At 33.2% G+C, this 16540-nt stretch overlaps 1 protein-coding gene across 2 annotated transcripts in view; it reads left to right on the forward strand.

Moving 5' to 3' along the window:
* LOC145688370 (uncharacterized) overlaps positions 1-12653 on the forward strand; it is a 64894-nt gene extending 52241 nt beyond the window's left edge. Inside the window, exon 8 of one of the 2 annotated variants that reach the window (XM_081762527.1) lies at positions 590-12653. In XM_081762527.1, coding sequence (XP_081618653.1) covers positions 590-722 — 133 coding nt within the window. In that variant the 3' untranslated portion in view covers positions 723-12653. The remainder of the gene's footprint in view (positions 1-589) is intronic. The other variant, XM_081762528.1, reaches the window with a different exon arrangement.
* The last annotated feature ends 3887 nt before the right edge of the window (positions 12654-16540 follow it).

Here is a 16540-nt window from a genome sequence, read left to right on the forward strand (position 1 = left end):
CAGAGCAAGTGCTTGTTTTTCCCAACCTAAGAGTGTTGATTTTCTTGGAGGTAGCTTTCCATACTTTTGTTCGAATTGTTCACAATTTGTTGTCTTGTCTACATAATGTGCCGTTTTTCGTAGCAATCAAAAGCTCTTCAATCGAATAATTAATCTTATTTGTCACTGTTACTACTACTAACTGTTGTTTCAATTGTAGCCAAGCTCTGCTGCCACCTGCGACTTACACAGAGAAATAAAATGTTTTAAATAAAGTTACTAATAAATAAATAAATACATAAACAGATAATACATAGGATGTATGGTGATTTATGGAAAACCTGTATATTAAGGATAGACAATTTTATTTGTACAGTAATGTTAAACAAGAAGAATGACGCCTTTCTCTTTGGTCTCCGCACATATTTAATAGGTTGCATTTCATGTTCTTATACGTTGTATCTTTAACGTCTATTCAACTTACGAATACCACTATAGGACTTCCGAAGAAAGATGGGCGTCCATTTTCTTTAACCTGCTATACATCATGTTCCAGAGCTGAGCATATATTTTGGAACTAATCTAGTAGTATATATTGTTTTCTCTTTAGCAGGTATGCAGCTATCTATGGAGTGAATATTAATGAAAAGATGCGAAGCAAGGCTTTTGTCTTGATGAATCAGCATCGTAATGAAGACATACGATTTCAAGCACGAAAAATGTATGAAGCTATTAGATCCTGAGGGCGCGTTAACCTACGTAGAAAGTTTTTGGGGATAAGGTACCCAGTGATAATAGTCACTAACTGTGACTAATAGTAAGTTTTAATTGCACACGAAGCAGGGTAAGTACCTGCTTAGCTTCTGATTAAAACAAAGTGTTACAGATATGTTTAATGATTTGATTCTAGTCATTGTTGATGTTGAATTATGTGAAAATTTTATCCTTGTTGAGCTGTTGTTTTTAAAATTTGATGTAATGGAGATTGAGTGGATAAAGGCGAGTGCGTGGCTTCCTTTTTGTGATGCATGCAGTGATAAACTGACAAGCATTTCAGAGAACCATCCATGAATTCACAGAGATAATTCTAGTTTAGTACATGATGAAATTAAAACATAGTAGGAAAGCAAATAACAAAACTAGAGCAAAACGGGGATAGGTACTGTAGTGTTTTTGACAATTACAAGCGGTATTGTGTTCAGAATTAACCGCACATATAACGATCGATTGCAGAGGAGCTCAACTTGTGGTGTGTCACCAAAACATACATATATTGGTCAGAGTTTGTAAGTCTTGAGCACACGAGTGACTAAATCTGACCAATTGTAGGATATCCTTAGCGCTAATATTGTGTGTATGTAGTGAATACCGTTATAAATCATATAGCTGAGATTATGTAAACTTGCATGCACCTAGAAAAAAATAAAATAAAACTAAGAATACTAAATAAAATTTTCCACTTGTAAATGGTAATCGTATATGACTATAATATTGTAGTAGTAAATATCTAGCAGTATAATCGTTTAAATTTGTGATGCCGCAACAATGTATAAACAAAATATTTTGTTACTTTGGCAAGTACTTTGTAATCAGATTCCACACTGTATTGAACAATAACAGGTGAGATTGATGCATGAAGTACTGCTGCTATTATCTTGTATACATTGTATAAATGTCTTAGTATAAGTATTAGCAATGAAACATATACATATATTTTGTTATTTCTGCATTTAAATGGTATTGTTTAAATGTGCTGCTGTGAGCAAACACCACAAAATAGCAATTGTAATTCTTGTCAGAGTAGCATCTGACAATCTTAAAGTTGAAAATTTCAAATAAGCTAAATGGGGTTTTAATTAAGCACTTACATATGACGTAGGTGATGTTTCAACTCAAATAAAATCTGAACTTCTGAATGTTGATTATTACGCGTTAGGTTATTTCTGGAGAATGTAACATATCATAGACTTGAAAAGTTGTGTTAAAATACTATTTTTTAAATCTGAAAGTTAGTTCTGAACTAAACAGTGTGAAATTCATAGTATTGGAACATAATCTTTACGTTCAGTGATTAATCAGAATAACGATGGCATAATTTCCTCTTCTTTCTGTTTATCAAACAGAACATTTACAATGTTTGCTTAATGAGAAAAATTAAGATATCTCAGATAAATATTGTATAACCAAAGTACTTATTTTCAAACTTGTTCCTTTTCATCCGGACCGCGATTTAAAAGTATATTAAGTGTGTGAAAACGCATCATTTTTAAAATAAAATAAACGAAAGTTACATTATCTCTAGGAAAAAGACTATATAATTCTGTTATAAGTGTAGCTGTGAATTTGACAAAAGAAAGGTAAGATACACTAGAAAAATCGGTAAAAATAAATAAGTAAATAAAATATAAATAAATAAAAATAAATAACATTTGAAATCACGTAATTTTTATGGACTCATGTAAAATGTTCGTTATTTAGTATTATCGAGAAGCAACTCAAAATGATGCGAGTGAGGTACAGATATAATTTATGAATGAAAATATATACTTTCTAGTCACGTGTTTTCTTTGCAATGTAGACAGACTGCATCAAAAATGTAAATGAAAATACAAAATCGTTTGTTTGTCCCTCAGATATGCCCTGTAGGCTAAAAGAGCAGATGGGAAAATTCAAGTGAATAATTATGAAGGCATTTATGGAATGGAAACGTACAAAGAACGAGAGAACCCCGACAAAACGTAAGGATGCGTGATGTCTATCACAAATTCCCATGACTTGGGATCGAACAAAAAGCCTTTGCAATAGAGGTGAGTGATTTTCTACTGATCTTCCATGCACCCAACTTCAGAAACTTATTTCGTCAGGTTGAACTGATCTGCGAATGAAAAGTAGTTCAAAAAGCATATTTTTAATTTTTGAAGTATGGTAATTTTCCCCCTCTTATTTCGTTGTAGTTGTAACTTTCGAATGCTTATTTATGTAATTTGCATTCCAAGTCCTAAGTGTTTCAAGAACCTGGACTTGTTAAAGCATGAGATATATATTTTCATATGGTCATTAAGAAGTGAAAAAAGGAGAATCTTGGTATCAAAAGTATCATCTACATTAGCGTGTTGGGAATAAGGAAAACGTGAAGGTATCAGTTGCGATGTGGTGAACTTGAGGAAGAAGAATCTATTCGTGCACCCACTTATTCAGTTTAAGATATCGATTACTGTTATCCTCTAATACGAGCAGATTTGGAAAGTACAGCTTTTCGTCAGTTTATCAACAGAAAATCAAAAGATAGAGTGATCAAGTACTGTATCCTTTAAATTTTAACTTTGTCCCGCTTCCAATATCAGTTTGAAACTCTAGTTCCTTTATTTTCTGTCGTGCCATTACTTTTGCGTTTTGTGGTGTCGTTTGCACAGTGAATTTATTTATTCCTAAGTCGTGCTATAATATAATGAATGTTTGTAGTTCTTTTATTTATATTCCCAGTATGTCTGTGTACAAACTCTACTTGATATTTTATGTGTGTGTGTGTATATATATATAATGTTTTGAATTTTGGAGTATCAGTTATGTATTCGGTTTTTCGTGTACATCGTTTGTGGTAGTGTCATATATATGTTTATATACAGATATGTCACAAAATATAGCTGAAACTTTTGTTTATTTCCGGTGACGTATTTTAATGTTGGTACGAAATTGAACACTTGTTCTCAGTATCAAAGTTTCAGTAGTACCAGTCTTACAGTTTGGTTACAATGTATATGAAATTTAACAATTTTATACGTTTTTGTATGAAAATATAATTCTTCAATTGTTTATGTATTTTAACAAAAAGAAAAACATTCCAGGATCTTTATATTAACAAAGATTTGATTTTTATTTGGCTATGATATATATTTAATATTGGATATATATTGAATATGGTTGGATATACATAAGCTTGATTGTGAAATCATCGACGGAAATCTAAACTAGTTATTGTTATGTATTAGGTACATAATTTCCCCCTATGATTAGTTACGGGTATTGTTATTCTTTTGTTATAGCTACTTTTAAGTAAAGTGTAGTTTACCAGTTATATGATACACAGGAGGAAACTAGTACCATTCTTTGATTTTTTTTTTAACGGTGTAGTTACATGAAGACTTGAAGTAAAGAAGGGAGTAACTGACATTGTGTTAAAAGTGCATTACCTTAGTATTATTATCTAACAGAAGGCGTTGTATTCGACTCGATAACATAAAGAAGAATCCAAATCTAGATTTGATCCCTTGTCGCAAATATTGAGTTTTCATAGTTGAAAGCATCAATTCGTATATCTTTAAGTGAAACAAACTCAATTTTCTGGAAAGTTAATAAATTACATTTATATCTTTATGTACTTGAAGGCTTTAGATATTAAAGCCACTTAGTAATTATTTGAAGAAAAAAAGTGATGAAAAATTTGTGGTCACAGGACCTTTGCCACAAGAATATTGTCACATTAGGTACTAATATAAGAATAATAGTTTTTAAAAATGTATTTCTGATTTTAAATCATGCACATTTGGCAAGTTATCTGTTTATTATCATACTATAATATTATTATTTAAATTATGTGGTACGACGTCTTTTCTTTTCTTCCATTTTTTGTTTCTTTTTACAAGGTAATTCGAGTTTTGATGGTTTTCAATTTTCCATCTGCAGCTTATCGATTAGTATTATACAAGGTATTGTGCCAACAGTGCAACTATTAACATTCATAAAAATCAACGTGTAGAGAAATATTACTAGTTGTATTTATCGCGCGAAACAAAGTAATACAAAATTATATTTCAATCGAATTTTAAATTGAATCATTTGTTGCATTGAAGATTTATTTAAATGATGAACATTTTGAAAAGAGCAATACCAGGAACTATTAAATACTCACTACAGAAGATTAATTATGAGAATTTAATATGTCTAGTGAGTAATTAAATATGTAAACAAAGCATTTCTATAACCATGGTATCGTTTGAGTGTACTTGATAATTCTTTTCCTCGAAACGTGATCTCTTACTGATCTTAATATTTACAGTAACAATCATTTATTATGTATTTACTCATCATCATTTACGTGGTATAATTCGTGAATGTAGTAATGCCATATTTTTATTGTGTTTGTAATATCTGTGTTAATCGCTTTCGTGTTTTATCATGTGACAATTAAGTATTCTTTCTTCTTATCGAAGTTTCTGGCTGGAACCGGAATTAACAAAGCAAACCCTATAACTGAAAGATTATGACAAATGGTAATGATACATTTATGTGTACTTGAGTTGTAAGAAAACACTACGTACTTTGATTTGCCATTTTACTATGTAAAGTTACCTTAACATTTATTGTATCTTAAATTTCTTAATGTTCCTAAAGTGTCAATATTTTTTTTTAATATATGAAGGGTAAGGGGAAAAAACAAGGAATGTCACAAAACTGCATTTTCGAGAAAACGGCGTTTTAATATTGAAAAACGTGTAAGAAACAATTATGTTAGTCTAGTCTTTTGTCCCTTTTTAATGAACATTTCTACATTTACGCATACATGGCATATACGGTCAAATAGTACCAAGGGTCACAAACAGATAGGACAAAGCACTCGATAAAACACTTTCATGGACATTCCTTGTTTTTTCCCCTTACCCTTCATATGATATACATATATATATCTGCTATGTATTACTTCTAGAAAAAATTGCCATATGGATTTTATCAAACTTTCATAGTTTGGTCCTGTGCCATTGTATCATAGCTGTTTATAAAATTTCCTACTTACTTCGAAGGTTTAAACTAAGTTTCATGTATATTTTCATGAAGAGTGTTAAGTATGATTAACTTTTTACCGGGAATAGGTATTGCATTTTCTATTCGATTTCATCGAGATTTAGTATGAAAAATTATTTATAGAAATTCATGTAAGAATGTCCGTGCTGGAAGAGAAAATTAAATGCCTAAAAGTTGTTGTCAAAGATATGCAATAACTTCCTCATTACTTGTGCAGAAAACCAAAAGTTCACATAAGAGATCTAGTAGTAGACGTTAACATCAAAAAAGTCAAACAACTTGTAACGAAGTGCTAGAGTAGTAATAATAGAGATCAGACTTCGCAAAGAATCGGTTAGACCTACGTAAACAATAGTGCAGTCATTGCGTGAGAAGTGTGAACAAGCATAGCTTTTACGATGCAAAGCATGCTAACAATCCCAGTAAAAAGCTAAAAGTCATTACTTATCTTTACAATTATTTGACATACTTCTATTCAAAAACAGAAAAAAGGTTAATTCATTTAGTGTAAATAGTTGTTACATTTTCTGTTGGCATTTGCTTGAAATACCAGATTACGGGAACGGTTTATTTAAAATAATGACTGTACCGTAAATGTCTTCCATAAAAGGACGTTCTCTTTATTAATGGAGGCACTACACGAACTGTTAGGAGCTTGGGACCATTTTAAAACGTCTACTTCGAACTTCCAAAAATCCTAAGCTTTGAACTAGCAATTTATGTTTATTTTACGAAGAGATCCGAAAAGTATCAAATGCTATTGATTTATAGTTTCTTGTGTACTTTCTTCATTAAATGTGTATTTATTTACAGTACCTCGTAACTTATTTAAAAAAAAAAAAAAATTGCAGATAAATACTTGTTATGATAAAACCGGAGTTAATGCACAGTGTTCTCAGATGCACTTAGTTCCGAAACTAAATGCGTAGGAAATTCTTTCTGCAGCTACTTGCAAAAATGTCTGGAAGATTACGATTGTAAGTTTTTAAAACAAATTTTGACAATGAGTGCAGTCATGCTATTTTTTTTAAAGTAAACTTATTAAAAAAATACCTGTATTGCGTACAGCTCGTTGGTAGAGTTGTATCTTCAATCATTCGTAATCTTTATTACAAGTGTATTGACCCAAGCATTCTGCCAGTAAGTGCAAATAAAGACTTCCAATGTCGTGTGGGATTTCATTTTTCGAATAATCCTGCGTACAATGCATAATAGTACAGTATGAAGCAACTACGAGGCATTTCTTATCCCATTTTTCGACCCAAGTTCGATTCCCGGTGGGAGCTCATGTGATCTGGATCTCACGTTAAGCTGTAGGTCTGTGTCTCATTTAGCCTCAGTGCTGAACGGGACGCTAAACTCCAAATCCACTAACCAACCAACTTATCCCATCTTTCACGTGCACTGTCCATGGCGTCAATGTAATACCTAAGTAATATTGTTAAAGAAGTCTCTCAGAAATCAGAAATTGGCCTAACGTATTAAGGTATCCGTAGCTGCACTTCTCTAATGATTCTCGTAAGATCACTGAACCAAATAGTGTCAGGTCTGGCCAGTGCTTAGATGTAGGTAAAACCAGTTGGATCATTCATGTCCAAATGTCCGATGTAGGAGCACGGTTTTACAATCTAAGAAAAGCAGTGAGAAACACGATGAGAAAAGGAGGGGAGAGAATGACATAGAAGACCAAATGTTGCCAGTGTACAGGCAATCAAGGATTCACAAATAATGTGTGCAGAACCATGGACTACGCTATCACTGTTCTGTTTACCTGTCATCACTGTCTCTTCTCAACATTAGGTTACGTACCAGCTTATTCCCTTCAAAAGAGAAGGCGAGAAGTGAACTATGACATCACAGAGCATTCAGTTTGAATAACTGGTATTGATAGTGTGGTGTTCTCTCATCATCGTCACGACAATTGTAATTTGTGGAGCTGGCTGAAAGAGGTAGCACTCTGGCCAAAGAAGCAGCAACAAAAACAGTGATTGAACTAGCGATGTGCTGATCACACGTTCTCCATTGTTAAAGCGCCTTTTCATCCTTTGTGCCACGGAGTTCAGTTTAAAATTGTGTTTATCAAAATTTTAATATCAAATTAATATCAAACTTTTTGTTTGCCGTAGCTAATATCTAATATTCTAAATTAGTCTACTTTATGATGTGCGGTTGTACCTTTCACGTTTGATAGTTACACGACCGACTGACAATGAACTTATCACATTCCGCGTAAGCGTATAAACAGTGCCTCTAAGATATACTTGGGAATTTAATTGCACTTTCAGGCGTCACCCATATTAACATTTTGAGAAATAACAAAAAAAAAAAAAAAAAAAAAAAAAAAAAAAAGCATTTTGTCATTGTTATGAAGTGTATTGCTGTCCAAAAACGTTAAAAAATGATTTTCTCGTTTACTATTATATTAAGCCTTAGTTACCATGCGAATTCCTTCGTTACTGTGTAACGTAGTTTGTAAGTTTTAAGGCTTCATTAGTACAATTAACAATAGTTTTAATCGTTGATTCCCGGTGGCAGTGCATGCAATTTTGAAGGTACTGATTGTACAAAAGAAAGATAATCGTACTCATCATAAGTTTTAAATAGGTGTAAATACTCAACATATGTATATTAGCAGGTACGCTAGAAAAATATTTCCTTAATATTTCGATTCTGTGTATTTTTGAACTTACAAAATGGTAGAAAATACTATTGAAGAATTCAGTACTAAAAATAAATATATAAAAAAATGACGTTAGTAGGGATAATTACTGTGTCGTTATTTCCCACAATAACAATATTCAAAAACTGTAGATTGGGGCGAGGCATTGATAGGCAAATTAAGGTTATCATAAGTAACACAAAGTTCGTGTGTGATTAATTCATATGCTGTTACTGAGTTCGTAATCTCTCAACATAGTTTCACATTAGCATTTCTGAACAACGTAATTTAAAGTAAGTTACATTTTCACTACGGAAAGATTATTTTCTCTTTCGTAATTTATCACACACATAATTTTGGTTCCAAGAAATTTCTTTGCCGCAAAGTACTTTTTATGTAGTGTTACGTACGGACATCAGGTGTGTGGTATATTCTGTTTTGAGCTATGTCTTGGTGTTCTGGCTTTTGGCTGTACTAGTTCGGAATATGATTTTAAAATTTAATTTCCTGCTTATCTTTATTCATTTGTGTGAAGTATTTTATAAATTTTATTATTGAAATTTCAAACTTCTTGCTCACATCTTGGCAATAAGGATTGAGAGAAAGTAGTTTTGCGTCAGAAATCTGCGTGTTTTATCTATACACATTAAGTTGTTACTTATACAATTATGGTACAATTTCGTAGTAATTAAATATGTAATTATATTGTGTATTGATTTTTTCCTTCGAATTAAGTTCTTATCTACCAAATATTTTATTAATATGCATTTTTGTCATTTCTTATGACATTTTCTCTATACAAATGAAAGATCTACTTAAAGTTCATTGTCGGTAATCTAGATCGAATTATTTATTGTCGTTTCCCGTTAGTGCCATCGTAAATTTGTTTTTTCATCTCATTGTGTTCCGCACATATGGTAGCAATAATAAATATCTTGGACTTTTCTAATATGTATATAATGTACTCAATGTGACATATTGAGCCAAGAAACTAGAAAAAACTCCTTAACTTTCATAGCTAGGAACATTTACTTCCCTCCCCCTTTGTTATATAATTTTGATATGTAATCTGACGGCGTGATACTCATTCGTTAGCGAATATTGTCATTTTCAAGAAAGCTTGGCGATCCATCTCACTTTCAAAAACCTTCCTGTTTACAATAGTAAGCATAATATTACCTGATAAAAGTGATAAATCTGCTTTCTAAATAAATATTAAAAGAAATCGTAAATTCGTCTAACATACAGTACCTCCTGCAGTGAATGAGCATACAGTGCTTTTTAAAGAGAGATCGTAGAAGGTTTACTTTAGCATTTATTCATTTCAATGTTTTGAAGTGTTCCAACAAAATAAGAAGCATTCACAATCTAGAAGCATTCACAATCATGGGCATAGGACATTACTTTTGATGTCGACCGTTTTGTGTTTTAATTTATTTTTAAATTCGTTAAAAACTATTACTGGAGATTGGACCGTGAAAAACAGATATTGGGGGGAAAAAACACAGCGTATGACATAAAGTGCAATAATGAATAAATGCTGGTTTTCAATGCTAGTCATTAAAAAATATTTCTTAAAAAATTTCAATATTTGAGTACTACAGCCCAAGGATTGTTTGAATTTGTAAATAAATGCAAGATCTCAATTTATATTACTGTACAAATAGAAGAAAGAAATGAACATTTGATTTTTCTTCCTAGTCGTCATAGTCTTTTTTTTTTCTTAATAATTTAAGTTAAAAATATGTTGAAAGTATCTTTCCACGTCCCCCCATCTACCTCATTAGTTTCTCACAAAATTGTTAGCTTTCATTTTTGTGATTCCTGAAACAATGTTATTTTGCCATAGCATTTACACATAAATCCATTTACAAAAGCATTCAATGTAATTTGTTTTGCACGTGGAGGAACAATAGATGACGTGTCTGTAGAAAGGGTGTTTGTGCCTTGGTATTTTCACCTTTTGTTTCGGCAGACTCACCTACATGTAAATAACAGTTAAAAACTTGTGTTTATTCTGTGACGTGTTTTAGCAGTGTTCCTTGTTTGACTTACGAATTATGATGTACTTTTGCATGAGATTTGGTGTACCTTTCTTATTCGTTGTTAGTTAACTTTCCTCGTTGCACAAATCAATCTATCTGCTTAGAGTTATGAATTGATGTATCTCGAGCAGACTTCTCTTGATATGTTTTGTATACTCATATGATTCAAGAGTCTGAATTAAGTAACAAGGACTCTCTCAAACTACAGTAATTTGTTTGAATGTAAGTAAAATTTCGAAAGTACTACAGGAAGAAAAATGCAAGTAAAACACAATGTAAGCCCAGGGCATGTTATTTCGTTAAACTTCGGATTTTTTAAAATTATTATTAGTATTATAAAAAAAGTACATGTTTTGTTCGGAAAGGTTGGCTGGGTAATTTGTCTTAAAATCAGTAGAGCTCGTCTTATCCATTTGACGTTCTGTTTCTAGTAAAAGTATCAACTAAGGTATAGTGAGCATACGTGTAAGGTTTGCGGTCTGATTCTGGTTTTGAATCCGTGCAGAAGAATGTAGATATTCGGTGTAAATAACGGGAAGTCCAGCCTGGTGTAAAATTGAGTCGGGCTAGAAACAGAGAGCCCTTTATGGCCATTAAAATAAATTTTTGTCATTTATATTAGCATTTAGACTTTTATAGTAACAACTGATGAGCTGCCACATCATAAATCAGGAGATTCTGAGTCCAGATATCACCATATCGATTCTAAGTTCTCTTCACCAGTTTCACTAGTTCTAAGACTAATCCAGTTCAGTAAACTTGGTAGTGCCACCAACAGTAGAAAGATAAATCTTCAGCCATTAGGGAAACAAACGAGCATTTAGATAAGGTAAACGCGTTTTTTTTTTCAGACTTATGATGGCTATTGGTCTGCCATGATAAAATAATGAAGCAAAGAATGAGTCTCGTACAAGAGCTTACTAAGAATTGAGTTCATTTTCTTTGTTGTCACTTAAAAAAATCCTCACAACTTCTCCAAATTGTTCCACAATAGAATTAGTTTTAGAAGTATTTCAGTTTAACGTCTCACGATTAAGCCCTTTACGCTAAAGGCAACGGATGATTAAGGCAAGTGAATGATTATGGAAGAATTGGTGAAATGAGAACGTGCGAGGAAACGGAACATCTCGAAAAACCCCACAGACAAGATAGAATTAATTTTAGGAAATATGGAATTAGAACTGGATACGCAATTAAGATGGATCTGTATTTTCCAACTTTTAACAATGTATTTTTGCATGGTAAAACAATAGGTATTTAATAAAAATGAAATATTCGAAGTTCTTTTCTCCACTGAGAACAACTGTAATGTTGAGACTCTCGAGAAAACATTAATGAACTTTAGAAGTTTGTTAGATGTAATTTTTTTTTTCTTTTTAATGTCATAATACAATTATATATGTAGAGAAAATTAATTTCGTCCTTGTTCTCCTCCTGTTCTATGAAGGTGTAAGACAATACTGTAGTCTTTTTGAAATTTGAAAAGTCTGTAAATTAACCAGTGAATAAACAATTAAGAGTATTGAAAGATTAATAGAGCAGATAATTAAGCAAAAAGAATGTTTAAGCGGCAGTATAGTTCTGATTTAATTGTAGATGTTAATCAGCAATATTGTATTTGCCGTCAAATTAGTTGATTGAAGTGAATATATTGACATCAATAGTTGGTGACATATTGAAGATAAAACCAGAAAAAGGATTATATATACATATATATATTTTTCAATATCCTAATCTCTCTCTATATAGGTATATATCTAAAATATGTTATCCGAAGTTTACTTAATATGTTGTGCATATGATCTGTGCATGTTCAACTCAGGCCGGTGTAGCGTGTGCTAGTGTTATCCCTTCCATTCGTGTCATTGTACTTGTAAACCTGAACTTGAAGGTTGTATTTATCAGTTCACCTTTGTATTCCACATAAGATGCATAATAAATACATGTATATACATTTGTACATAGTTACAATAATATCCTTTTGCATAGTACTGCAATATAAAATATATATATAGGTCCTATATATATATATGTATAATTTTGCAGGGTTATAAAAACATACTTCACATTTTGTGAAGCCCAGCGTAATGTGTATAATGTGCATTTCAATATTTTATTTTTTCTTGCATTTGTGTGTAAAAAAAATACAAATAAAAGCGTTTTCTTTATAACACGTTTTACACTCTACTTCGAACAACCTGAAATTTAATCCTTATGCATGATTCAATTGTTGCATGTTCTTATTTGAATCTTTAACAGAAAATGTACGCATTGTATGCGTAGGTGTTTAAAACTGAAGATGATACTATTTTTTCAATATATATATATATATATATATATATATATATATATATATATATATATATATATATATATATTAAACTGTTATAACAATACTTTCATCTGATACATTTCGACTGATTGTATGCTGATCTCATCATAACGTTTGATGAAGGTATTATTACAATGGCAAGCTTTCCGTTTAAGTAGTATGTTTTAATGCTTTCAGGAAAAGCTTCAGAAGAACGAATTCCGATTTTACGTTCACACATTTATCGCAAGATTGATTTGGTCCTAAAAAATAACGCTATATACATAACACATTTAAATCCGCATTAAAGGAAAATCATATTAGTAAATTTCCCATATTAAATTTCGGAATCCCACGAGAAAGTAAAATACAGTAGAGGTCGTCAGTGCATGCAGTACCCTCGGGCAAAGTAAATAGTCTGTTGGAAGATGGCGGGAAGGGTTCATTTAAGTGATGTTGACCATGGAAGAGCTCTTGATCGGTTTGTGGCAGGTCAAAGTGTACAGAGTTTATACCTGTGATGGACGTATCAATGTCATTTTCCAATTTCAAAAATACACTGTTACAAGAGGTAGCTGTGCTTGTGTGTAAAGATCCTGAAAAATGTACAACAGTTTGACAAGTTCGGTACTTGATTCAGTCGGCAAAAATGAATCGATCTGCTACACCAGCACAAGTTGCTTACTCATCTGCTGGTGCTTCTGGTGCCCTTCTATCCTCCAGACACATAACACAACGACTAAATAGTATTGGTTGTATTGATTGTATACTAGATTACAGTAGTGTAGGGAACATTGTGACTGAGACCAAATGAGATTGTCCAATATGATGCTCTCAGATGAATCACGGTTCCGTACAAGTAATTCTGGACATCACATGATGTAGAGAGAACTGGGAGCACGGTATCATCCATAGCACATCCGAGAATGTGATAGTATAGAGGTCCTGGAGTTATAGTATCGCTGGGCATAAGAAAATAAAGAAATCTACTTCTTTGACACAGGATACGTCAGGGAAAATTGACATTCTACCATAATTCTGAAATAATAAGTTAGTATTTTCCGTGGTACATTGTGTCCTGACTTCGTTTACGTGGATGACAGCGCTCGCTCGCACAAGAACTGCCCAAGCCAGACAGAGACTGGGGAATGAAGGCATCAACCACATGGGTTGGTCAGAATATTCCACTGAACTTAATCCATCGACGTGCCTGCGATGCTTTTGTGAGACGAATTGGACTGAGGAATCCACCACCCTGGAATCCCTAGGCTCTCAAAATCGCCCTTACGGAAGAATGGGACAACATACCCCAGGTTCTCTTGAACACATTCATCAGGAGCACACCAAACAGATGTGTACGATGCTGTTGTCTGAGCTCCGAGGTGGCAATACGCCTTACTGATAGGATCAGAACTCTTCGTCCCCATGGCAACTTGTATTTCATGTCCTTTCTTCATACTACTTTGCATTTTTTTTTTTTTTTTCAGTTTATAGCCTGTCTCAAACGGGCCTGAAGTAAGGATGCGATTCATGATCTTTAACTCACGACCTTACTTAACGATCGTGTGAGAAATTACTTGTCCTTATTCCAGGTTTAAATTTTCTGCTGTCCTTATTTGGATCCTGACTTGGAAGAAATAGAAGCAGTTTCTATTTTCTCCTGGACTTGCATACAACTACCAATCAGAAAAGAGTAGCGCCTGACGACATTCAGCTTTATTTCTCGCTGTCATTTCAAAACATGGGTACCTGTACGCGAGAAGTATCAATCGGATTAATAGAGTCATATGAAAATTATGATTTTTCGTATAACGTGAAGCACGATTTATATTATTAAAAAAATATATATATATGAAAGAATAGAGGCCTTAGAGAAGGTATGCAGTGAAGTGAGGAGTGTCCGCCTGAACACTACAGGCATGAACAAATGTAATTACATCTTTTAAAAAATTAAAAATAGGTGATTTAAGCATATTGTGCAATTTGTATACCAAACGATAATTTAATATGTTAAAATAAACAATGAGTTAATTGTCGTCAGTGTTGTGTGACCTTCGTGCAATTTTAGGGAACGGTTCTAGAATGCTGGCGCAACAGAAAAAGTCCGGGTGTAGTACATGAGAGAAGCCTCCGGTGCGGTATAAGTTTACTTTATGGGGAATGTGGGTAGAGAGCTGAGCAGATAGCCTCAGTACCTAAACTAGAAAATTACTCTTCCTCTTTTATCTTAGCTTCCCGCGGTTGATAACTGCCCTCATTTACATATTTGGCCTAGTCATTTGATTTTCAGTTCTACAGCCTGGTTGATGCAAGGATCTACAAACCTTTCTCAGCTAATACAGACTCCATTACATTCGTATCTTGCTTCCGAATTTTCGGAGTTACTAATTCTAGTAGCGTATGGAATTCTGAATAGTCCATTCTGTAGTTTTTTGTAGGAACGAGGATCTGCAGATAGTTGATTATTCACCATTTAACATACGGTGCTTTCTTGTCCATTATTGCGCAAAGAATCCATTCCCTGGCCCAGCAGCTCTCTTTTCTCTCTTTTTTTTTTGGGGGGGGGGGGAGGGTCGGCCTTTGTGCCAAAACAGGCAGATATCGCTAATATGGTTATTTTATCCTCTTCGGATGAACTCATATTGCGAAATAGAAAAGCAATAATATTTACGATTACGACAGCAATTGCCCTTCAAGTGTTTTTCGTCTGTTTAATACAGCGACCACGAGAGGCTCTGCTGGTAAAACCTACCTACTTTTAAGGATCGTCTAACACCCGTACATCACCTCAGGATAAAAGAAATTGCATGGAAGTTTGAGTTAACCAACACTGTCAAGTTGTAACATGGATTGAGGGCTTAGTTCAGGTCCATGTGAGACGGGCTTAACACTCCCTATGTCCCACCGAAGCATTGCTTATCCACTGTTGTCAAGGATTACCTTTAGGCTACTTTGGACCTATCTTGAAATCAGAGCATATCTGAAAATTCTGTTGAGAGTACGTTTGGGAATTATACCATGTAGTTAATCCCTTACACACCCATTTTTCATTGATGAAATATGCATTTTTGAATTGTATATATGACTTCCTTTACACAGCTACTAGCTGAACGTGCGCTCTCTACACAGCGCATCATTCGCATATGAGCATAAATATCCTTCTCATTTCTCACATCTATACATGTCCCTTTACAGACATAAGTGAAAGAAGTCTTGAAAAAAATCGGCAAGGCGTATCATAAAGGGGAGATTTTATCGATTATTTTTTTCTCAATATTTCGCACCGTTTGCAAAATTTGAGCCTACTTCCGGTTGGAGTTTCTAATTCATGCATGACCAGTGTTTTCTTTCTTCTTGCATGCAGTATGCAATAAGCAAATACATTACATACACAATTAATTTTAATGGCAGTTATATATGGTGTTCATTGGGCGAAACACTCCAAAAATAAAGATTCATCTTACTGCTTAGACTGGAGAAATGGTTATCGTTCCTTTTTCATTATTATTTGGCCATAAAACAAACGTGTGAGACATATGCAACCCCTATATACAAATGTGGTGTTGGAATGCATAACGCATAGGATATGATGCTTTACTTTTTTTTAATTTCAACGCTTCCAGTGTACCCTAAAAAATGTAATAAAGAAATAATGGCCATGTTTTTTTAAAATATTTAATTAGAACTTGACAATTTACGCAAAATCTCCAATCGATCAGTGAAAACGTAATCTTTCTAGAGCCTGTA

The sequence above is a fragment of the Thermobia domestica genome, chromosome 6, assembly GCF_964235325.1.
Source record: "Thermobia domestica chromosome 6, izTheDome1.hap1.1, whole genome shotgun sequence".
In the NCBI taxonomy this organism is placed as follows: Eukaryota; Metazoa; Arthropoda; class Insecta; order Zygentoma; family Lepismatidae; genus Thermobia; species Thermobia domestica.